Source organism: Agrilus planipennis, unplaced genomic scaffold (assembly GCF_000699045.2).
Source record: "Agrilus planipennis isolate EAB-ADULT unplaced genomic scaffold, Apla_2.0 scaffold130, whole genome shotgun sequence".
In the NCBI taxonomy this organism is placed as follows: Eukaryota; Metazoa; Arthropoda; class Insecta; order Coleoptera; family Buprestidae; genus Agrilus; species Agrilus planipennis.
Window position 1 is genome coordinate 4,586 of NW_020438925.1, and position 25,981 is coordinate 30,566.

At 31.8% G+C, this 25,981-nt stretch overlaps 4 protein-coding genes across 4 annotated transcripts in view; 3 read left to right on the forward strand and 1 right to left on the reverse strand.

The window, feature by feature from the left end:
- Window positions 1-2,002: 2,002 nt before the first annotated feature.
- LOC108736519 (endoplasmic reticulum resident protein 44-like) lies at window positions 2,003-4,468 on the forward strand (the record flags this gene model as incomplete). The annotated part of the gene is made up of 4 exons (XM_025974003.1): window positions 2,003-2,048; window positions 2,110-2,472; window positions 2,535-2,924; window positions 4,018-4,468. Coding segments are annotated over 4 exons (1,134 nt in total), but the record flags the coding sequence as incomplete, so codon positions are not given.
- A 2,416-nt stretch (window positions 4,469-6,884) lies between these two features.
- LOC108736538 lies at window positions 6,885-8,014 on the reverse strand. The gene is made up of 3 exons (XM_018469000.2): window positions 7,832-8,014; window positions 7,467-7,765; window positions 6,885-7,385 (listed from the first exon to the last, which is right to left on the reverse strand). The coding sequence occupies exons 1-3, from the start codon at window positions 7,884-7,886 to the stop codon at window positions 7,296-7,298; spliced, it is 444 nt and encodes a 147-aa protein (XP_018324502.1). The 5' UTR covers window positions 7,887-8,014; the 3' UTR covers window positions 6,885-7,295.
- Window positions 8,015-8,300: 286 nt separating this feature from the next.
- On the forward strand, window positions 8,301-9,858 carry LOC108736535 (pleckstrin homology domain-containing family A member 3-like). Its single transcript, XM_018468997.2, has 7 exons — window positions 8,301-8,409; window positions 8,508-8,655; window positions 8,711-8,827; window positions 8,882-9,034; window positions 9,088-9,209; window positions 9,270-9,431; window positions 9,653-9,858. Exons 2-7 carry the CDS (start codon window positions 8,616-8,618, stop codon window positions 9,692-9,694), a joined length of 636 nt encoding a protein of 211 aa, XP_018324499.1. The 5' UTR covers window positions 8,301-8,409; window positions 8,508-8,615; the 3' UTR covers window positions 9,695-9,858.
- A 1,618-nt stretch (window positions 9,859-11,476) lies between these two features.
- Window positions 11,477-25,981, forward strand: part of LOC108736522 (protein PTHB1) — a 15,845-nt gene continuing 1,340 nt past the window's right edge. Inside the window, exons 1-8 of the mRNA XM_018468977.1 lie at window positions 11,477-11,861; window positions 11,917-12,005; window positions 12,172-12,436; window positions 12,606-12,859; window positions 14,172-14,480; window positions 17,000-17,485; window positions 19,585-19,883; window positions 23,061-23,366. Coding sequence (XP_018324479.1) covers window positions 11,596-11,861; window positions 11,917-12,005; window positions 12,172-12,436; window positions 12,606-12,859; window positions 14,172-14,480; window positions 17,000-17,485; window positions 19,585-19,883; window positions 23,061-23,366 — 2,274 coding nt within the window. The 5' untranslated portion in view covers window positions 11,477-11,595. The remainder of the gene's footprint in view (window positions 11,862-11,916; window positions 12,006-12,171; window positions 12,437-12,605; window positions 12,860-14,171; window positions 14,481-16,999; window positions 17,486-19,584; window positions 19,884-23,060; window positions 23,367-25,981) is intronic.

Genomic DNA, 25,981 nt, shown 5'->3' on the forward strand with positions numbered 1-25,981 from the left:
AGAGAGTGTTACACGTATTGTTTGATCGTACGAATTATTGTGCGTGTGAATTGTTTTTACTTTTGGATTATAACTGTTTATTCATTCAGGTGAGTTTCCACCCTTTGAATGTTTTAGTGTAGTCTTAATAAGGTACTATAATTTTTATCATAAGAAAAGGCTTACCTAGTTAGGTGAAACAAAGATAATTAGGCATTTATTAATTGGGAAATCATATCAACCTGTAAAATATTTCGGAATTGAGTATGTCTACATAAAATGGAAATCGAGGATTACTTTAAATAAAATTATTATTGCGTATATTGTTTTGTTTAAAATTTTACAGTTTTAGGCTTCTTTATCTCTAATTAAGAGAAAACAGAAACTCTTATAAGATACTCACATATATATACATATATATATATACTCTTCTGTTCCTCTGTCACAATCGGTGTCCTTGAAAGGTACCTGACTTTGGAGATGTAAAATGCAAATACTTTTTTGATTTTTTATTTCAAATGTAAAATACAAAATAGATTTCCCTTTTGTATTTTAAATGCTAAATGCAAAATACGTATTTTCAAAGTACTTTTTCCATATAAATACTTCTTTGTAGTATCTATTTTTTTCTACATTTACTTAAGTAGGTATAAAATACTTATCAAATCCTGTATTCTCACCTTAATTCATTGTAAAATGGTTCTAGGTGAAAAGTCAATACCAAACAATAAAGTAAAGTCCAGGAAAGCCAATAGCACAGTAGACGACTAATTAAATTTACTGTTGTTTATTTTATCGGTCGATATGCAAGAAATGAACAAGAAAAACAAATTAACAACCCTAATATATAAATAAAACAAAATACAATAAAAAAACCAAGGCAAAAACAAATAAAATACCAAAACTGACTTAATTATTACAATGGTCACAAGGCGCCATAGATAATAGATATACGAAAGGTAAACAAACACTTAAAATGTACGTATGACATACGAATATATGCTATGGATAATTTGGCTGCGTTCCATAAAGCATGCATACTGATCTTATATATTCAGCAATTAAACTTTTAATAAAAATGTCCAATGTACTTATTATCAAATTGTTAAATAGTAGATTAGATATTAAAATAAAAGGTATCAGTTGGGGCGAAAAAAGAAGAGCGGAATTGCATATTGCTGATAGGAGAATAAATAACATATTAAGGATATAGGATAAGAATTAGAATAAGGTTTGATATGTTAAGTAAATGGGACTGTTAGTATTATAAAAGGATATTATTTGAAAATGATATAAGATCGATATAAATATAACTCGAGGTTAATAAAAATGTCCAATGTCCTCATTCTCTCGCATTTGTTGGAAGATCTGTGGAAGTGAACAAAAGAAAATATTAATTACACTATCAACTAAAGATCGAAGTAAATATGCACCAAAAAACAAGTTAAATAGCTAAATTACAACATGAAGACGAGATCCCAATTTCATTCATGACATAAAGAAATGTTAAGAGTAATTTAAAGGTAAGAGATGCAATTACAGATGCACGTTAACATCAACTTATGCTGTGAATAATAGATAATTGTAAAAAAGAAAGCCCATAAATGCATCATAACGTCAATTTATGATGTGGGCAATGATTAAGTGTTAGAAGTAAAACCAAAGATGCCAGAGATGGCAAATTATGAAAACTAAATTGAAAATAATGGAATAATAATCGCTTACCTAGTGAATGACTATATGGTGCTTTTTTACTCCTAACTGTAGATATCAGGGAAGTGCCTCCGATAATAGATGTTTATAAAAAGAAAAACAATACCACTGATGGTGAAATAAGTCATATAACAGACTGACAGAGCATTGCATTGCAACCTTACATAGTGTAAATTGGACTGCATACATTTCCTACAATTGTCCAGGTTTCAAATCCTTTTTTGTCTTCTCGTTCATTTAATGTGTTTAAATGGCAACCTGTTAAACTAATTTAATGTTAGTTTCATTTTAAATATTATGTATTAAAATATANGAAGCAGTGCAGTTGCTTCAATCAAATATTGATATGACTCTAGGTATTATTGAAATACAATATAATCTTCCTAGATATATGAATAACAACGGTGTTTGTTTCAGCTTCTAATGAATTAGTGTTTATAAATTTCTATGCAGAGTGGTGTAGATTTAGTAACATTTTGATGCCTGTCTTTGATGAGGCAGCTGATAAAATAAAAGAAGAGTTTCCTGAAGCAGGAAGAGTTGTGCTAGGTAAAGTAGATTGTGATAAGGAAAATGAAGTGGCTACAAGGTTTCACATCACAAAATATCCAACTTTAAAAATAATAAGAAATGGTCAGCCAGCTAAACGAGAGTATAGAGGTCAGAGATCTACAGAGGCATTTGTAACATTCATTAAAAAGCAGCTAGAAGACCCTGTCAAAGAGTTTGCACATCTTAAGGAGCTTACTTCAATAGATACTGATAAAAGGCTAATTATAGGTATGTTTTATTGTATATTAATTAATATTTTTAAACTGATTTACAGTATCTTTTTTCCACAGGATACTTTGATAGAAGAGATCAACCTGAATATAACATATTTAGACGTGTTGCATCAAATTTAAAAGATGACTGCATATTTTATGTAGGTTTTGGGGAAGCATCCTTAAATATGCATCCTGCAGGTCAACCTGTAATAGTTTTTAGGCCTGATAAAAAAAGATCTGTTGATACTGATGAAACTTATACAGGAAATGTAAACATTTTTGATGAGCTACATATTTGGGCTCAAGATAAGTGTGTTCCATTGGTGAGAGAAATAACATTTGAAAATGCTGAGGAATTAACTGAAGAAGGCCTTCCCTTTTTGATTCTCTTTCACAAACCAGGAGATGATGAATCAATAAAAAAGTACAATGAAGTTGTGCAGAAAGAACTTCTAAGTGAAAAACGTAAGTTTTGTTTTGCTGATGTTTAAAAAGATGAACTTTATGAATTCCATGATTACTTAAACATGCACTTTTGCCTTTCCCTGTAGTAATTAATGAATGGTCTGTTGTGTTAAATGAGAGTGCAATTAATTAGAAAAGTATTATGCTGAAAGTGGAGAATTGAAAATATGTTAATTTGTGGCTCAAATAAAATTAGAAAGTTTAAGCCCAACAAAATGTGTCATCTCTAATAGAAAGTCATGTGCATTATGCAAATTCCATTTTTGCATGTAAATAATAGATGTAGCACATTTTAGTTATAATAAAAAAAGTGATAAAATTTAGTCGGAGTAATTTGTGTTAGTATGTATTTTTAATAGAAAATTATATAAAATTGTTTTTTTTAATTGAATTTTGTTTTTTCGTGGCAAGGAGCAAGCAATAAGTAAACATTATTAGAAACAATAGATTTTTTAAGTAGCGTAAAATTAGTTTTATGAAGTATAAAAAACTTAATGTTTACAAACGAGTAAAGTAAATAGTCATTATAACCAAACTACTTAATGTTAACTGTGTATAATTTTTCTAATGAGGTGATTATAAATTGTTGAATAAGCTGGTCAACGGTAATTATTTACCTAATTTTAATACTATTGATATATTGAGCTTTTAATAACAGTGAAACAGTCGTTTTTTTTAAACTTAAGTCTGGATTTTGTTCTCATCTGCCATCATTCATGTACGTGATGCAGTACATTTTTTCATAGACATTTGGACAAATTAAAGTCAATGAATGAATTCGAAATTGGGTTGAACACTTTGCTATTATAATTTCTTCAACAACTCAATTTGTATTCATTCCTTACGTTCAATACTTTTATGAGATTTTTTATCTGAACTATATCTATAACTATACATAAACTGTAACATAAATAGTAATAAGAGATCCGAGCAAAATAGGGGCAAAACGTTTTATTGTAGTAAAATGTAAAATGTTGGTGTTGGTTTTACTATAACAATTTTTTTTTGCCCCTATTTGACTCTGATTTCTTATTATTATTATAAACTAAAGGAGAAGAAACGGAACACTATAACTTAAATATTTTTGTTACAGAAAATATTAACTTCTTGACAGCCGACGGTAGAAAGTTTGCACATCCTTTACATCACTTAGGTAAAAGTGAAAGTGATTTACCTCTTATAGCTATCGATAGTTTTCGGCATATGTATTTATTCCCAAAATTCGAGGATATGACAGTGCCTGGTAAATTAAAAGCATTTATTCAGGATCTGTATTCGGGTAAATTACATCGCGAATTTCATTATGGGCCTGATGACGAAGCAGAGTCAGGAAATGTGATAAGAAAAGTCACCACGCCACCCGAAAGTACATTTAAAAAGTTAGGACCGTCGAAAAACCGATACACATTACTAAGGGACGAACTTTAATTAAAAAAAAAAATTGTTTTTATAATGTAAATCTTATTTCAATTTGTGTAAAAACTTTCTCTTAAAAATATCAATTTCGTTATATTTTCAATACATTTTGACGTGTCTCCAAAGCACAGATATATGTATAACGTAATTACATTGTATGAGCAATTTTGTTTAATTTATTTATAATATTTTTAGAAATTCAATTGTGATTTATGATCACTTTCAGTTTGAAGCTGTTGTTTTGATTAATTTATTATTTTGATTTTCATGTAATTTTATTTTTACCGTTGTCTTCCGTTTCTTAGTTGTTTTCTGAAGAAAATAATTGCTCTTAAAATATATATACTCCATACTATTACTCTAGGGTACCCACTGCTTGGTACTTTTTTGTAGTATTCCAATTTCAGTTACAAAAGAATAAACAATTTCAGATTTACCTGTAGTATTTTTTCCAACCCTGTTTCAAGGTATGACTAATTTATAATGAGTAGACCCTAAGCAGAGAAAAGTTGAAGTAACGCAAGGAAAATAAATATATATTTTTAACATTGTAACAGTTAAATCATAGTAAGTAAAAAGTTTTATTTACAAAGTCTATGATTAATTTGTAAATCTATATTTAAAGAAAAAGTAAATTTCCTAATTTATAAATGAATAAATTTAAAAAAACTTAATTATTTTTTTTTATCCAATTGCTTATTTTCATAGCCACGTATCGGCTTAATGTCGAAACGATGCCGGAATAAAAAATTGATAGCTTTGCCGATACGGGAAGTTATATTTCCGATTAAATAATGAAACGAATTTCCCGGATGACATCAATGCTGGGAAACCATATCCAATGCGCTAGTCTGATGTTGGATTGGATGCTGCGCTTTAAACACCCTTCGCTATGTGAAAGGAGGGATGCTTAATGTCGATATTAACAATGAATCGAGATGGTAGTTTTTTGTTGGTAATAGTTCTAATCATTTTGTCATATTACCCAAGTAAGGACGAAAAAAATACAGTTATTTCAAAAATTTGATTGTACTTACGTAGTTTCTAAGTATAACTTGTCATAGCAATTTTTAATTGAATTAAAATATTTTTATAATAACTTCAGAGTGTTGTGTGTTTTACTGCGAAAGTTACTAGTGTGTTTAAAAGCTTCAAGAATTCAATTTTTTGTTATTACTTTTAATTTTTTTTTGTTTAAGTGATATAAAATTTAAATTTGCATCTTTAATAAAAAATCATTATTACGTGAATAATGTTTTTTTGCAGATAACGCTGAAAAAGCTTTATCGTGTTATCAATGTAATAGAACTCAAGAAAATGAAGAATGCTCATCTAAAGATTTAAAGCCATGTACAACAGTTTCTGATAGATGTGTCACTTCAACATCGAAAACAGGTACTTAGACACCTATATTAAACGAAATATGAAAATATACTCCAGAAAAAAAAAACACAAAATTCTAAAAGTAAAGAGTTAAAAAGTATTTCATCATAAAAACGTAAATACTAACTTACAGTCTTAAACGCACAAGAGTTTGAGCAGAAAAAACTGAATGTTTACATATCGATTTTTTTTAACGTATTATTTATATATGTAATAAACATCTATATTTAACAAAATAAACATATAAAAATTAACGATACCAATTTATTAGAAAACAGTTCAGGTTGATAGGATAATTTTTCCCAAACAATTATTAAAAAGCAAATTTCAAATCATTTAATAAAACATTGTTGAATTAATTTTGCTTGTTGTTTAATTATTTCGCCACGCGCGATAAAATTTTTATTTCGTTTACTAAATTTCTTATAACTTTCGAAATTAGTTTCCTTTTTTGTTTTATTTTATAAATTGTAAATCTTGCGGTACCACTTTTTGGTAACACTTTGTTCACTACCTTCTTGAATCATAAACGACTTCTTATAATGAGAAAGATATTTTGATTGATAACTGCTAACTTGCCACTGAGGAAATACCAAACATATCGGCCATTTACAGCAATTGTGTAACAGCAACGGCAAAATATTGATTTTTATGGCTAACGGATATTTGTTTCTTCAAGCGAAAGTTTAGGTTGTTTACAGTATACGGTAGCCTACTGTAATTTAATATTGTGGTCATATTTGGATTTCTATTAAGGCATATTCACATTACCAAGAGTCTACTGTATTTATGACAAAAATTGTAATCATGAGAAATAATACATACATTATTAAATCGACTTTATGGTTGCAGCAACAAACGGATTGCGTGTTGAGAGAAAATGTGGTTTAGGTCCTTGTGATTTCGAAGATATTGGTATAAACACCAACACTATAAAACTCAACAAATGTGACAGAGACAAACCAGAATACTTCTGTATATATTGCTGTAAAGAAGACGGATGCAACAAAAATTCATCTTCATCTGCCTTCTCATTTTCATCACTATTATTTACAATTATTGTACTTGTCAATTTTTGAGAAGTTTTATCCTCCCTATATTTAACAATAGATTTACAGCAGATGTAATGAGAAATTTTAATAACAAAAAAAAATAAACTAATTGTAAAAAATATACAAAACGGTTTATTATATTTGTACGATTTTTACAGGCACAATGTGTGTAATAAAATAATTGGACGGAGTGCGTTTACACTTACAATGTAAAAAATATCTATGATAACAATGGTCAACTAGAACTTCTAATAAATTATCATATTAAATAAAAATTACATGAACATACAAAATTTTACAACTCATAACTGTTGCAATAAAAGCAAGTTCATTTACCAAATAATCACAATAAATTCCTTTATAAATACTGAACAGAACGAGACGAACTGTGTGAAATCCAAATTTGAAAAGTACACTTGCTACTCACTTTAAAATTACATACAATTACGTACAATTTAAAAAGAGTACTATAGTATAGTAAAATAAAATTACATGTTTTAAATTAAAAGTTTATCATTCCCTAAAATACTTTGTTAAAAATTATCATGCTTATTAAGGAAGTCAAAGTTGCCCTTAGAAACATAATTGGAACACTTTTGGGAGCTGTAGACTGAAAAAAATATGTGAATTAAGTTTTCACGATAAGTAAGTAAAACCTTATTAAAGCAATACAAAAGAAGGAAGTACATACTATGACATAGTAATTACATCTATCCCCTTTACAGCATTCAGAGCATTTCCAATCTTCATACCAAATTCGGGTACAGTATTGCATGTTAGCTTTACGGTGCTTTTCGCATTTGGCTTTTGTAGAACACCTTTTTGATACATAAAACTGCTTTAAAGCTCCTTGCTGCCAGTAAGGTGTACTACCCCATTTAATTTCAGTCAAGCATACATCTTCCCCATACTCACAGGTTTTAATTGTGTTCAAACATTTTTCATTATTTGCTTCCTGATTATGGCAAACGTAACATTCGAGGGCTCCAGCTTAAAGGAATATTTTAAAATACTTAAAAATAGGGTTATGAACTTATTATTTGTTTATTCACTTACATAAATGCACTTGAATCAAGAAGGATAGAAATGATAAAAGAATTAAACTTCTCATTTTGATAAGATAACTATGTTTTTAACTGTTATTAGTCATAATATTTAGCAACATTAATTAGACAAATACGAACCACACCCACTAGGTTATGTTTTGGTACCAACAGCTGCTAACTGCACAACAATAGAAACCATAGATGAATAGAAACTGAACAATTATACATGGTTGCCATTCGATACCATTTTACAATCATAATTTGTAAAAACACCAAATGGGCCAAAAACATTTTAAAATTAAAGTTAGAAATTATTATAAATTTCAGCAACAGAGCAATTGTACATATGTCTGTCATGGTAATATGTTATAATCTAATGTAAGAATTAATACAACTGAATAAATGAATTTAAACTATTAAATAGTTATACTGAAAACGTGCAACATCGGAAACTATTGTTTACATTTTTCAAACCTGGCGTGACTGACGTTTAACTTTGACACAACCGCACAACGTATGTAGACATTATCGACGTGTTTAAAATAAAATTCTTTTTCTGCAAGTTACTTTTTCAACATAATTTTAAAGGTATATTTTTTGTAATTATTAATAAAATAAACAAGTATTGTTTTTTATTTTTCCTTTTAGTTGTTCATTATTATTTGTATCTTGATTATTTATTTCAGCTCTTTCAATATTGAAGCAAGTGGAAATTCCAATTACAATGACTTAATTGATTTGTTTATATATGGAATAGAATTTAAATTTGATGATTTAAATATATTTTAAACTTCATGGAGGGAGTTTTGTGGAAATGGACGAACTATTGGAATGGTATGTTACATTTTTTTATGGCTGATTACAAAAGAAAAGAAGGTGCTTTTTCTAGGTTGGCAAACTCGTTGGTTTGTGCTAGAAAATGGAATTTTGTCATATTATAAGTCTCAGGAAGATCTAGATAAGGGATGCAAAGGTTCAATTAAAGTATCTGCTTGTGAAATTAATGGTACATGAGTTGAAAATGGTTAAAACAGAGATAATTGCATTTTGACTGTTTTAGTTGATTCATTAGATCCAACGAGATTAGATCTTAATATACCAGGTGAACAACATTTGTATTTGAAAGCTGCCACTTCACAAGAAAGACAACAGTGGCTTGTAGCCTTGGGGACTGCTAAAGCATGTGTCCAAAGTAGGAATGGCAAGGAAAATGGTAACATAGTTTTTAGGTTTGAGGTCTTTTATTTTATCTTGCTTTAATCCCAGAAACAAGCCCTGATACTCTAAAGACAAAAAGATCAGAACTTCGTCTCTATTGTGACTTACTGATGCAACAAGTTCATATGGTAAAAACTGCTGCTAATGCCAAGGAAGGCCCAGAAATAGAGGTATCTATTTGATGCTATTTTCTTCATTATAAAACCCTTTAAATTCAATTAAAATTATAGAGAATTGATGAGGCAACGAGTCTTCTAACAGCCACATGTGATACTTTTATTAAGACTTTAGAAGAATGCATGAAACTGTCCAATGCTAATTTAGTATATGATATATCTTCCTGTACAATGGTTAATTTACCACCTGTTAATTCGAACCTACCATACAAAAAGGTAAAATTTTAATTTAAACTATTTGTTGAACTATATCAAGTAATTTAAATAGGAAATTACTTTAAATATAAGAATGTAGATATATCTTTACAGTATGTATTTAACATAAGTAGGTATATATCTGAAATGACAATTGTTTTGCTACACTGAAGGTTAAATAAGTCAGATGTAATTATTTATCGTTTTTGCCACAAAACAACTATATTTCTTTTTTGTTTCAGATTTTGAAACCACCGTCTCGCACAGTATCTGCTGACATATGAGGATATATTTCAAAATTTCCTTGCCTTTTGTAAAAGGTGGTGAATGTATCTTATGAGACTTTTATTATGTTATTTCTTTTTCGTTTTTCCTTCGTTATCTAATTTTCCATTATTTATGTAGCATTGTCTACTGAGTCCACATAATTTATATCATTAATTTTTTTTTTTATNGTTGAGGTTGGCTACGCCGGGATTCGTTTTCAGCAAGTAGATATCCACACAAGTGGACCTTGTTGGAGCATACGTAATTCTAAAATGTAGCATCGTGCTACAGATGGTAATAAATTGTAAAATTGGAAGTTTATAGTTAGATAGCAAATGGTTTATTATCACATTTATTTTGTTATAGTGGTTTTTCAAGGGAATATATATGAATATTGTTTAACTTTTAAATATATTCTGTTTTTTAGTTTTTAAAAAACGTTTGTTCTCGGAAATATTCTTTTCTGATTTGCTGATATAATAACAATGTGATAAAAGTTCAAAAATGTTATATATTTTCTATTTTTATGCCAAAATTTAAGAAACTAACAATTGCTTAATTTATAGTGTTTGATAGTGCTGTTATTATAGAAAATGAAGTATTTTTTGTGATATTAGGAATATTTTTAGTAATTTTATTGCTTAGACTAGGAATATTTCTTTTACCATATATAAATTTGTTTAATAGACACTATTTACTCCTTTAGATTATTATTGATTACTGTATAATATGTAGCATTACCCAACTCATTTGTGAATTGTTGAATAAATAAATACAATGACTATATATTTTCGCATTTTAAGTGCATTTTTGATTACACTAAAAAAGAAAATCAAATCTCGAATAATATAATGTGCTGAAGAAATAATTAAAGAAAAATATTTCAAAGTGATTGTAATGATTTTAAGAAGGTATCTTATTTACTACACAAACTAATGTTTTTATATACTAATAGAGTAGGCCCTCAATGATGTGAACAAGGCATACCTAACAATCTAAATTTCCCCATTGTCTTAAATCCCTGATATAACTGATACATCCCCAGTCGTATTAGCAGGAGAGATGCTGTTTTATTTGTACATTCACTTTATATAGGTCGTGTTATCTGGGTTCTACAAATTTTGAACAATGAGTAATCATATGAATTGTTTGCTTTTTTTTTGATAAGTATATGTATTAGCGCTTTATATTTTTATGTAGGTATATTTATTTTGCTAATTGTATATGTTTATTATTACATACTAGCTGTAACTCCGCCTCGCTGAGAATAATCCTTTTCACCCCTTCAAAAGTAGAATTTCTTAAACACGAAAGAGCATTAAGATCAAGTTTCAAGTAAATCTGACTACAAACAATAATGTTCCATACAAACTTAGGCAATTTTTTCCATTATTCCTTGTATCCTTCATAAGGAAATCTCTGTTGGTCTAAGGGTTCAGCCTAGGCATTAATGAGTAAATGAGTCAGTGAGGCTCAGGACTTTTTTTATACGTTTAGATTAAATATAACATTCGTTAATGTGAACATATCGATAATGTGAACAACTATTGTTTTTTTAGATTTATACTACCGCTACTGTAAATAATAAGAATAAACCCATAAAAAAGTAGTTCATATAATATTCTAACGATAAGAGCATAATTCTAAAAATTTGCCCATTAGAAACCACGGGCAAATGAAAATTAATACTCTATCTTCATAATTTTAAGCATAATTGGCAATAAATTCTTATTTTAATTAAACGATTTTATCTCGTAAATACATGTCCGTCCCATTAGCAGAATTTCATTGTCATGAAAACCACTTTCATTTAATGTTTGTTTACAGTCAAAAATAATCAATATTTTTTCTAACCAAGGAGTTTAGGTTGCTGCGGCCTTCAGTTTTGTTTTAAAGGTGTTCAAACAAAGGTAGAAATATGTCCCTTTTTCAGGCTATTGAATTTTGGACAACTTTTTGCGATAATGAAGAAACATTCGATCAAAATTCTTTAAAAATTTCGCGATTAAATGAACAGTACGATTTGATAATAACAGGTAGCCATATCGGAGTCTTAAGGATATTTAAATCTGGCACAGAAATTGATGATAGGGGTGTTTTACAAGAATTTAAGCCGACAGATTTATTATTAGAAAAAGACTTACAAAGTGCTATAATACAAGTAGATGTTGGAAAACTAGTGTCGTAGGTATAAATTTAATTATTTCAATAAACTAATTTAAAGCTGAATTGGTATTAGGGGATCGCAGAAAATTCAAATAGCCACGTTACATTCTAAAACAGTAAAAGTTTGTAGTTTTGTAACAAAAGCAGGCGAAACAGATCATGGTAAGTAAAAAATGATATCACAATAATTGAAATGAAAATGTCTTGTTAATAATGAAATTTAATCAATAGTACCGCCGACATTTTTTAAATTTAGAAATATTTTGAGTTCTTTTTTGGATCAGTTTTTAGTAATTTTATGTTTATACAACGAATAATACTATTATAGGGCATCAATATATTTTAAAGCAAATATACGAACATAAATTAAGAAGAACCCCTTCAAACTTTGTAATTGGCCCTTTTGGGAAATCAGCAAATAGAGACTTTATTTGCGTGCAGTCGCTAGACGGACTGCTTACATTTTTCGAACAAGAATGCTTCTCGTTCTGCTGTTTTTTGCCGAAATTTTTGCTGCCAGGACCTTTAGTTTATTTGGATTACAATGATTGTTTCGTAACTGGCGGATCAACATGGATGCTACAATGTTTCACGTGAGTCGAAATTTTCAGTTTAAGTACTTACGATAATTCCTTACCGCCATAAGGGCCACGACTAGACAAACTTTTGTCTGGAGTAAAACTCGATTTTCGCGCTCCATTCCATTAAAGAAAAAAAGTCATTCCAATGCAAATTTGTCCTTAGAGATGGGCTATATTTTAGATACAAGGCTTTGTCGGACGCTGGTGAAGCATCTACTCAACAGGATATTTCAGGAAATAAGGTGACAGAAGAGTGGGTATATAATACCGGGGAAGAAATTTTCAACATGGTTGTACTGCCAAATCATCAAAAAAGGGACAATTTTATTTTAGCATTAGGTCACAAACATTTGTACTGCTGCAATGGGAAGGGGAAATTACTTTTTATGAAGAGATTGGAATGTCCAACGTCATGTTTCAGTGCATACCTTTTAGGTAAGTCAGGAAAGTAAAGGTTATTACTTTCTTTCATGTTTCATTAACCTTGGCTAATTCCTAGTATAGTGGCTACCAATATTTTTTGAATTTTTTATGACCAATGAGTAGTTTAGAATCTACAATCTGCATTATTCCTTCTTTTACTGGGTAAATCAAGTGAAGCCGTGTTTTTCGGCCTCTATAGTCAAAAATTTATTGTACAACCAAGCATGTGTTTGCAACCACATGTAACCTAATTCCATTTGCGAAAATTAATTAGGTCCTAGGGTTTTACCCGCAGGAACTCCTCCGCTCAAGAGAAAAACCGGTCACTCTTAGTTTTTCCAATCCGAAAGGAATATACCCACTAAATATATTTACTGAAAAATTCTTTAACTGAAGAGAGTCTAAAAGATTCTAAACTCTGGAAATGGATATTGTTTTCCGGGTTCAATGTCACAAAGCAATATCGAATTGATATACGACAGCTGTGTAAAACTGAAAACTACAAGATAATGTGGTGTGCTAATAAATGCGTATAATCCAAAATTCTTAAAAAACGATTGGAAAAACTTCACTTATTAGATGAACCCGAAGCTAAAGAAACTACAGATTCCATTTCTTTCTCTTATTACAATGTGTAAAAGATCGGAAACAAAATGAGGTTGTAAATATTTTGATATAAAATGATTGATGTTAATTTTACATCAATAAAATTATTTGCAACCCTATTTTGACTCTGATCTTTAATAGTAAAGAAACTATTTTGACATCATTGTCTCTTATTCCAATTAAAACGGATGACAAAGGTAAATAAGGAAGCGTATCGAAGAATTACTTGTTTTTGAACTAAACAAATTATAACATAAAGATAGAAAAACTGTATCTCAATCACTTCAAATAGAAAAATATGAATCATATTCGATCTACGCAGCTGGTGATATAATGCAATCACTATTAGTCTCGAAAAATTCGAATATTTAAAAAATGAGAAAAGACCTGCAATGTAAAAAATTAAATAGGTACCACAAAAAAGTATTTATTTGAAAAAATTATTTTGGAAATACGTATTTTGCATTTAGCATTTAAAATACAAAAGGGAAATCTATTTTTACATCTGAAATAATAGAGAGAAGAAAGTACTTGCATTATGTATTTAAACATTTTTAAAAAACCATTTTGCACATCTCTGTTAATTAGTTATTGTCTTTTGAAATTGCCACGTTTGCGATGTGTATTTCAAGTTCATATAAATTGAGGTGCTTGCACATTTTGCAGTGATTACGTTTCGTATTGCTTACAAGGTAATTGTAGGTGTATATATTCTCAGGGGATGACGCGAAAGTGGTGTCGTTGATTGTAAGCGAAACAAAGACTCTTCTTGTATATGGAAATACAACGCTTTTGTGGGCGGCACAATTATCATTCCTGCCGGTGGCTTTGAGCAGGGCGTCGTTCCCTAATATAAAGGGCGCGTTGGTTATGCTTAGCGAGGAAGGAAAACACCATTGCGCATACCTTGGCACGGAACCGCATCTGTTCGCTGCACCACCGTTATCTAATCAACAACTGGACTTAGATAAATCCGAGGAAGAGCTGAACAGACTATACAAAATTATCAGAAGTAGACTTAGCGAAGGTAACAATAAATAAATAATCAGTTTTATGACAGATAATGTTCATTTGACTTATATACAGAGGGTTTCATGAGTCGCTGCAGAAAATTAAATTGTTCCAATTATTAGAAATGCCTTACACCTAATTAAACTTTAAATAAAAATGACTTAATTGTGCCAAGTGATTAGTAGGTTGGGGGGATATTTTTATTTTAATTTGGACTCCTTTCATCCTTGGTGAGATTTGAAAGGATGTGGTGGGACCCCCTTTATCTTATTTACCATGTCAAAATTGGACACCCCAAAATAGTAAAACAAAAATTGATGAAATATGAAGATTGGAAAAATTTTGGCGGTTGTTGTAGAACAAACAGAATAGCTCAAAACCCCAACGCCAAAACACGACACTGTAGTTGTCCGAAGCACTTTTCGGTAACAAAGTTACCTTCTTCAGGGACTGAAGTAAACTGGTTTACTTTGTTACCGAAAAGTGCTTCGGACAACTACAGTGTCGTGTTTTGGCGTTGGGGTTTTGAGCTATTCTGTTTGTTCTAAAAAAATTGATGAATTTTATTTATTGCCTGTATATTATAATGAATATTATTCGAATTAAATAGCTGACGTAAGATTTTTAATTATCCTTCGCTCCCTTTAAACGAGATTTTGTTGTACCTCTCCCTCATTCTGAGCTCACGGCAGAAACTTGATATTGACGCCCCCTGCCCCAGTTTTTAAAATAAATTGTTAAAAAATCTCACAAATATATAATGGTTGGCATTTTTAGTGGATTGGACAAAAAGAACCCTTTAATAAATTTGCACTCTTTATTATCTATTACCTAATAACTTTTTCATTTGTGACCAGGAAAGCCGACAGACAATCAAGATTTCTCTTTAATCTTGTTTCAGCATTAATATACGGCGTGCTTTCTTTTCTGCGAAAGAATCTATTAACTCATCAGAGTCCGTCTCAAAGACAGTTTTATTTTCAATGGCTAGGATCGCGAGGCCAGATAGATGTTCCTGACTCATTGTTGAACGCAGATAGATTTTAATTATTTTCAGTTTGTCGAAGCTTCGCTTCAAAAAAATTTTTTTTCCAATAAGTTCTTGAAAATGAGCCATTGGAATGTGTTAGAAAACCAACTGGGAATTTTAAAATCAAATTAATAATTGATAGAACAACGTACGCTGCATACTAGGCGCTTTGTGCAGCAAGTTTTTTATTTTCAATCATATTATATTACGATTTTGATGTCCTATTAAATTGCCTCCTGAGTTGCCTCAGTTTGTCATCTTCCCTAAATCAGGCGCTATTCTCACGTATGTCCCCTTACAAATACCGATGAAATATGCACACGAAATGTTACAGTTAGTTGTAAAAATGCATAGGTGGCAATTTACTGTTTAATTAAATTATCTATAGAGTGCTGATGGAATCCAAACAGTTGGAAAACCCATCTGGTGGTTTCGATAAATTGTTAATCCAGGCCTTAAAGTTCTTTCTAAACCGTACTACCTCGATCATTGGGTACTGTTCTATATAAAATTTTTAATTTTAAGACCCCTAAGTTTTCTTTTAAGGCATGAAAATACATATACAGATTAATGTACAATACCAATTTTACAATTACCATATAGTAAAATACTTTTCTATTTTTGGCTTGTAACTGATTATAATAATGAATATTTCCCATAAAGATGTGGAAAGATAAGTAATATTACGATAAAAATTCTTCAGTATGTTTCTTTCCGAATTGGAGCGATTAACTACACCACTGATGGTGTCTGTTTGAAATAAAATAAGTTAATGGAGCATGATAGAACAGCCCGAGAAGAAGTCTATAAACAAAATCCTCAACTAAAATGATTCGAAGTGGTCTATATTCTGTCGAAACTGCCAGACTCGGAACGCGATTTCGATCTTTTTGGATCTCATCAGCGCGGCGCAGGCAGCTCCGGCAGAACACAGACCAACTTGTACCTGCTGTCTTAACAGTGCGTTTTAGAAAATACTACAAATGGCGCAGTAAACGCCATCTGCAGCACGATGCTACATTTTACAATTACGTATGCTCCAACAAGGTCCACTTGTGTGGATATCTACTTGCTGAAAACGAATCCCGGCGCAGCCAACCTCAACGTGATATGCACGTTAGCTTAATCGAATAAAATAATTCGAAGTGGTCTGTCTGCGCTGATGAGATCCAAAAAGATTGAAATGGCGATCCGCGTCTGGCAGTTTCGACAGAATACAGACCACTTCGAATTATTTCATTCGATTAAGTTAACGTGCCTATCACGTTGAGGTTGGCTACGCCGGGATTCGTTTTCAGCAAGTAGATATCCACACAAGTGGACCTTGTTGAAAAATACGTAATTCTAAAATGTAGCATCGTGCTACAGATGGCGTTTACTGCGCCATTTGTAGTATTTTCTAAAATCCTCAACTGTTTCTAAATTGTTATTTGTTGTTGAAACCAATCATATTTTTTTATAGATAGGTACAAATAATAAAAGTAATTAAACATGAAAATATTTAGAGGCCAACAGAACATCCACATCTTTAGAAAAAGACCTGGTGATAAATTTGGTCGTGGATCCCCATTTGCGAACCAACATTCACCCTCACAATTTAGAATCTACTGACGAAAATGAAAAGGCAAACCTAATGTGTCACGTATCGGTCGAATTAATTCCGCACGTAACCTTTGAAGAATTACAGTTAGCAGTTAAGGTGCAGAGTCCTTTAAAAACATCAATAGAAGCTGAATTTTATACTGAGGTTCGAGAAACGATTTCCTTCGAATGCGACGTTTTTTTTGAAGAAGCTTTAGAAGTAGTCAGTTTGGAAGTCATGGTCGTTATCACCTGCGTTTCCAACGTGACATTTTCGCGGGTTTTGAAAAAGACAGCGACGTTACCTTTGAAAATGGCTGTTCAAACTTGCGAGCCTCGGAAAAGTGGAGAGAACAGAATTACACTTGATTTGAATAAGGACGCTTTGCCATTAGCTAGGCTATTCCCAGGTGAGTTTATTAGGTGCCTATGCATCTACATGAAGTGTCACATTAGCATATCATTTTCTTTTTTGGCGAGAAAAAGGAAAATTTTAAACGAAAGCGTGATATTATAATCTTTTTAAATATGTAGTTTGTAGCTTCGTATATAATCGAAATAAAATTTGCATAAATTAGCTTTTTTATAAAAGAATTAATGTTGTACAGTAAAAGCTCTTTATTCGCGGGGTATACGTTCCATAAATATGCCGCGAATACAGAAACCGTGGGTATGGAATGGTAATTAGTATGGAATCATAGGGGATACGTTCTAAGATTCCAAAATAAAACCAATATGTATCAAAATAAAATCGTTATAATTAGCTATAAGCAAGAGTTTAAAAAATTTAGTGATTTTCTCTTGTTTTGAATTTTGAAATTAGTCCACTCAGTTACATATTTTATAAAAGTGGCCTCGNAAAATAAAACCAATATGTATCAAAATAAAATCGTTATAATTAGCTATAAGCAAGAGTTTAAAAAATTTAGTGATTTTCTCTTGTTTTGAATTTTGAAATTAGTCCACTCAGTTACATATTTTATAAAAGTGGCCTCGGCACGAGCCAATAGTACTCAAAAGATACTAATCCGTTGAAAAATTATTTTCTATTTGGTTAGATTTTTTATAAAAGCCGTTTCGACACGTATCAACTGTACATACTCAAAAGATGCCTACACATTAAGAGGATACAGTAGTACACGCGCCGTAGATTAAAAACATGCTTATCGGTTCTAGATATCACGAGTTTAATATTTGTGACAGAGGTTTGAAATTTTGTTGTAAGATAGATAAAGCTTTGTTCTAAAGTTTGTCTAAGGCCATTTTTTAATTTTTTAATATCTATTGAAAATACGTGTCCTACAAGAAGCACCAACTTTAAGCACTTGTAAAAGCTTTTATAGACAATATTATTGAAAACCAAAAACGTACCGAGTTAGTGGGAAAGTATGTCTGTTACCATACAAAAAATTAGATATTTATCTCGCAGCGTTAAATCACAATGTTTAGAATAGCAACCCATGTTTTCGAAAAAATTCACACGAGGCACGAGCGGTCTATTGCGGTCAACCCCCTAATAAATGATACCGAATCCTTTTCTGTTTACCGATTGCAACCGCGAATAATGAAATTTTTAACCACGATTAGAGGAACTGGGTTGCAATTTTTTCACCCGCGTATAACGAAAACGCGAATAAAGAAACCGTGAATAAGGAACTTTTACTGTACCGATGTTTTTTAATTTTTTGCACTAATAGACATAGGTACTTCTTATTTGATACCACTCAGGACTCAGAACTACACGGAGAGAAAAATCTTAGAAAAAATACCATGCTTATCACTATGGAGTGGGCGCAGCAAACATGTCTTCACAAAATTTAATGATAGTCCAATAATTTTTGTAAGACAACCTTATAAACTTTACTAGAAAGCATAGGAATTTTTACTGTGCCAGCATGGAACTTATTCCATTGACAGTCAAAGGTACCCGGACTATGAAATAGCAGGGTCATTTTTCTTTCCGTACATTTCTGAAATGCTCATCACCAAGAACCTGAACATTCACGAAAATACCATACATGCATTTTAATCACACACGCGCGAGCAGTGTGACCAGTCATCCCGCAGTTTTTTTTAAAAATGAAGGGTCTGAATTGGTCTGGCGATTGTAAATTCGGCCGATTCAGTGGCGTTTCATCAATTATAGTGGCAAATTCGGTCGGAGGATTTTGTAGCTTTACAAACCTCTAAAATTATCAGTGTTTCCCTACTATATTATACATGTATTATACACATAAACGTTCCTCTTTAATCACTCTATCTTTAAAAAAAACGCATTAAAATCCGTTGCGTAGTTTTAAAGATTTAAGCATACATAGGGACAGACAGCGGGAGAGCGACTTTGTTTTATACTATGTAGTGTTGATGCGGCACAAATAAAAAAATCTAGGATCTAGAATTAGAAGTTATTGTCAACGCCTTCGCTTGTGCAGAATTGTAGGTACATTTGTAATTTATTGTTTTCTTACGATCAAGTTACATCTCAATTATTATATTCTTCGTTTTGTAGATTTTCTTGGAGAAAACAAATTATCTTCATTTAGCAATGCAGTTGCATTTAAAAATGTAAATGGTTGTGGAGAGCCGGTAACAATTTTGCTTGCGAAGTCGTCTCAGAGGTATCGTTTACAGTCGGATTCTCTTAGTTCCCTTAATATTTTCCTCAGTTATATGAAAGAACGTTTGAAACAATTCTACGATAATGATCCAGGTTTCCTTATTACATATTCGGCAGCATTACCCGTTGAACCAATAGTGTCTTTTGCAAGAGAACATTTTGAAATCGTTCAGGAAATTAAACGATTACTGGTAAGTAACCTTTTGAAATGCTGCTCAATAGCACTACTAGATAATAAGAGAAAACGGTAACAGAATTTTGATGACAACCATGGGTGGAACAGTTGGGACCTGCACGGATATAAAATATTTCTAATAGTAAAATGTTTTATATTTTAAGTCACTCATATTCAGTTTTTGTTTTTCAATCTAATAAAGTAAATATAAGTAACAGTGAAGTTCAGAATTCTGGGTTTTCGTAGCGTTGAGGATACTTCAATGTTCTTCTAGTTGAGAAAATATAACTTTAATGCTAGCAAGAGGCCGCTTGTATAAATGGTCCTTCCTGTTCCTGCAACATTTGATATCGTACTAATTCTATATAATTTCAACGACTCTTTCATAAAGTGAAAACAAAGTAATTATTTTTTTATTTAATTGTTTTAAGAAAAACTAATCTTAATAACCAATGTCAACCTTTAAAAATAAAACGCATGAAGTCAGTTCATTTATTAATGACCTGCATGCGTTGCCACAATCGCTCAACAAGCGGGGAATCGTTACGCTTTCTATCCCTTCTTAGTGACTTTTTAGACTCATTTACTTCGGATTAAGTTATGACCCCTATTTCTAGTCTTCTTCAGATAAACCTACAACACTGCTCTTTTTTCCACCAGAAGTTAATTAAAATAATTAAAACGACATTAAAACAATTGAAATATGTAAACTAAAATGAATGATGTCGGAAATTACTTTGGCCACAGGTTGACCTTTATTCGTAGTAGGTATAGAGTTGCTGTAATTTAAATTGATTCACTAAAATTACCTTCCATAATAATACAGTTTGAAATTTGAAAATAATAAATTAGCCGCAAAGCGAGCTGTAAAGAGAAGCAGCATCATCAGATTTGCAAGTAGTGATGAACAAAATTGGTTTGACAGGCTGTATATTAGCAAGAATAAGACCACCACTGAACGAACAAGACTAAGATTAAAACCAAGACCGAATGAACAAGAGCAAGACTAAAACCAAGACCAAATATGCAAGACAAAAACCAAATATAAAAAAAGGAACATTACCACTGTTTGAAAAAAGCGATCTACAAGAATGTCCTTGGACCAAGTGTTCTTTGTTTCTATGTCTGAATAACATATGATTGTAATATAGAGGCAAACTAATTTATTTTCGATATTTTTTTAATCTATACATCGAAGACGCGATCAACACCATTGAAGACAGTACAACTGTAGGGATAGATATACAGTGGTAAAAGATTAGTAAGATTACATTTGCAGACGATATAGCAGTATTAGCACTTAGTAGGGAGTTAGAGATAACTTTAAAAAAAGCAGTACTGTATGAAAATAAATAAAAGTAAAACAAAAATATTGGTATGCAAGGGAAGAAAAAGTACGGAAAGAGCAATTATAAAGATAGGAGACGAAAAATTAGAAGTGGCTGATTTTAGATATTTAGGAAGTCAGAAAAAGACGGAAGGAGTAGTAGGGATATAAAGCAAAGGATAGCGCAGGTCGAGTCGTCGTCAATAAATAAAGTCATTTTTATGCTTGCGAACGGTTAATTTAGAAATTCGAAAAAGATTGTTGTATGTTTGGTGTGCGGAGCTGTACGGATGGGAAACATGGACGGTGGGTGCGAATGATGAGGATACCGTGGATAGAGAAGGTTGGAAATGAAAAGGTATTAGAAAGAGTAGGAGAACAGAGGACTCTATGGAGGTCAATAAAGAATAGGCGAGATAGGTTGGTAGGACACCTTCTCAGGCATGAAGGTCTAGTCAGAGACATATTAGAGGCAGAAACAGAAGTTAGGAGGAGTAGAGGTAGACCTAGATTAGATTACTGTTCGCAAATAGTTCAGGATGTGGGTTGTTCTAGTTTTGGGGAAATGAGAAGATTAGCTGAGGATAGGAAACAGTGGAGGTGCGTGTCCAACCAGTCTTAGGACTGACGACCATATGAAGATGATGATTTTTTATTTCTTTCAAGTACCTTGTAGGCAATATTTTGTTCGTTAAAAGGTCAAAGGAAGGGTCAACTAATGCATTGAAGGTGGGGTAAGTTCTCTAGTTTTCTTAATTCTCACAACTTTCGGCACTATTTTCTTTAAATCTAATGACAAGCTCGCATGTATAATATAAAATTTCAGTATTTAAGGCAATTATTGTGTACGTAAATAGAAAAATTTGTGTTTAGAATTATTATTAAAAAAATTAAATGAACAAGACTAAGACTTAACACGTAAAACCAAGACCAAGACCGAGACTATATTAACAAGACCAAAACAGTAGAAGACCAAGAGTATGGCAGTTTTGATCTTGATCTTGCTTTGCTTATCACTATTTGCTACTACAGATGGTGGAATTAATGGGTCAAACAACGCATTGGTTTCTAATCATATGTCACATCGAATGATATCAATCGAAAAGCAATACTTTCATTGACGTGCAAATGAAAGCTAATTGGATGTAAGCAATGTGATGTTAACGTTCAAAAGTTGGCGTAACCGCCGTGACCCGACCTTCCCCAATAAACCAATGCATACTTGGTGTCAGTTGGTAAAAGTTTGGCTTGATTCTTTTCTTTTTGACATATTTTGTTAATATTAACTTAAAATCATCAATTTATTCCATCTATAACTGTCTCTATTATTTAGTTTTTCTAAGAATAAAAGGAATTTACTATTGGGTACTAAACAAGTGGTGAAAATGAGAAAAATTGAAGATTTTTTCCTTAGAAATGATTTTCAGTTCCGCCTATGTAATGATAATTTGCTTTAGTCTAACATTCAGCTATTCGTGCTCCTGTATTTGGCGAAGTTTAGTGTCTCTCATTAAGTTAATGCGCAACGCGTATTGAATTAATAATTTTATTTTGCTCTCATACCAGTTTGCTGTTCATTATTACAGTAATTGCATAAGAAATCTTTGAGGATACTTCAATGTTCTTCTAGTTGAGAAAATATAACTTTAATGCTAGCAAGAGGCCGCTTGTATAAATGGTCCTTCCTGTTCCTGCAACATTTGATATCGTACTAATTCTATATAATTTCAACGACTCTTTCATAAAGTGAAAACAAAGCAAGTTAACTGTTCACATCACAAGAATTTATGAAGTGCCTTGCGCTGCGAACCACTTGCAGTAAACAGAACAAAAGAACTGCAGCCACTTTAAAGTTGTACTTTCTAGGATTTATTGACCCAGTTGGCGGCACAGTATAGAGCAATCGAGAAACGTTTGATTACAAAGTTTAAAGATAAAAACCCTACTCCTGTATCACAGTTTGTGACACTGATAGACGACACTTATGAGGACATCAACGAGTCCCTAAAGAGATTAAAATACGAAAAAGGGAAGTTAAATGCAGCTCGTAACAAACTCGAATGTTCACTGAACCTTCTAATAAGTTTATCACGGTCAATGGATATTAGTGAGGACATTTTGCAATCGATCGAGAGCGTTTTTGAACCTCATATATACGACATAGAAGGACAGGTATGATTAAACACATATAAGTAGATAGACACGGTCTCTCAAAGAACGTTTATGTCAAAAAATTATCGAAACTACCATTGGGCTCGGATCGTGACTTCGATCTTATTTGTTTTCATTAGCTCTACAGGTAGTCCCGATAAATTACTGACGAAACTGAAGAAGTTCTTAAAGAACAAGCTGAATTAATATTCAAATGCAGACAATGTATCGCCATCTAGTGGGTATTCGCTGATACTAAAGCATTTCAAGAGTTAGACAAGTCCTTGCTAGGGTTGCCACCTTTTCAGGCTTTACATAAAGTATTTATCGACTAAAAGGTTAAAAAAAAAGTACTCAGCATAAAAATAAAGTATTTTATTTTTTGTTTTTAAAAACATATTTTTTGTTACACCTAGCAGCCAGTAACAAATTGCTGTCGCTCTTAAATACATTAATAGCCTCTAAACATGGCAAACAAAGATTTAAGTAAACTAAAAGTTCATTTTTAATTAGTTTTAATGAAGCTTTATTCCTGTCGTCCCGCCACTTTGCGTTCATAACAGAGAATACTCTTTCTGTAAATGCTGAAGTGGCCGGAACGGACAGCAAAAGTGACACTACTTTGAACAGATTTGGGAAATCAGGTTGTTCCGTAAATATGGCTTGCCATTTTTCTGTGCAATATTATTGATGTAAAAATACTCTGAATTTCGAATAATCGCTTACAAAATTACGATGTTTACTTAAGGCCTTAAATAAAGTATTTTTGCGTACTTTATGTGTCTTGTAAAGTATAACGTACGCACAGTTACGCATAATCGAAATAGAGTACAATACTTTATAATAATATACGGGTGGCAACCCTAGTCCTTGCTAAGATATTAACGTATACAACATTCCGTCGACTAACCTTTTTAATCTAACTTTCTAACTTTTCAACGGAATAATATACAGCCTATTTCCACCCTGAAGGTTCATGTTAGCGAAAAATTTTTGAAATTGTGTACGTAATTTCGGATATAACCTCCCACATCCAACTTTACAAACTTTATGTCTTTGTAATATTACTGTAGATTGACATGTGTAAACACATTTCAAAGAAGAAGATTCAGGATCGATGTTATTAAAGGCTTTGATGTCAACGCAACGGTTCCAATACATTTCTATTTACCAATTAAAATGCAAATAGCAAAATAACAATAATTGTCGATTAAAATTCATTCTGGGAAAATGTTATCATAGGTTAGTTTTGATCGCCAAAAGCGGTCGTCGGCAACCTACGACCTGATGGACCGAGTGACCCATTTGATAATAGAGCACAATAATATATATCTCATCATTATCATAAGGTCGTCAGTCCTAAGGCTGGTTGGATACGCACCTCTACTCTATTCTGAGCTAATTTTTGCCTTTTCCCAAAAAGCACAACACGTTCTTGAATATTTGTGAACAGTAATCTAATCTAGGTCTACCTCTACCCCTCCTAACTCCTGTTTCCGTTTTTAATATGTCTCTGACTAGCCCTCCATGCTTGAAAAGGTGTCCTACCAACCTATCTCGCTTATTTCTTATTAACTTCCATAGTTCTGTTCTATTCGTTTTTTTTACTATATTATAATATTTACTATACTATTCACCAAAAAAGACTGTTGCAAAATGAAAATACCACTGACCCGAAACGACTTTTTAATATTCATATTTTGCCTTCAAAAAAAGTTGCCGACGTTGGAATGGAACCGTTGGGTTAAAAATTAATGAATTGCTATAAAATGATTGCTATTACAATTAGAACTTTTCACATAGGGTAAAACCCGGATGGTTGCCTCAGTGGGATTCATGCCCTGGTTTTGAATACACTATGTTGGAGATGTTGATGGCGTTAGCCTTTTACTAAAATAAAAGGGCCCCTCCCGTAGGGTCCCGTGCCTTATAAGTCGTCGGAGTAGGCGCATGCAGTAGGCAACTATCCCTTTTTTGAAAGGTCAAAAAAGCAAGGATTTACTCAAAACCAATATTAATTATGCTTACACGAATATGCTACTATAAAAGATTAATGCTTTCATATACATGTTGCATTATTCTTTGTAAGTACAAAATGCTTTCTAAAACTATGAATTTACTTAATTATGCAGTCAGTTACTAATTAATAATGTGAGATAAAATAGAATACCTCATAATAATAAACGTTTTAATAATGCATGCAGAATATTTCTACGTCCTGTATTTTGAAAAGGAAAACACATTGCTTTAATGTTAACAATTTTATTACACATGTTGCGTTTTACAACGTGCCCAATTGTGATTCATTAAGCCATTGTTTAACATTTTATCCTTGTCTTGGGTTCCTTTTGCTTTCAAAATTAAAGGTTACTGTCTATTAGAAATCTTTGATTTGATGCAGCCCATGGATGAAAGTGTAATTCGAACGCCCAAACAATACTTTAGCTCAGAGCCGACAAACTGTAACTTCGCAGGAGCCGCTACATGAGGTTAGTTTGAGTCACTCCATACCCTTCAATGAGTACGAGAGAGTAAGCAGTAATGAATAATTTTGTTTTGTCTTTTTCTTCTCCCTTCCACTCCCATATCAAGCCCCTTCATCCCGTAGACGAGCGAAGCCACTCTCGCAACTTAAA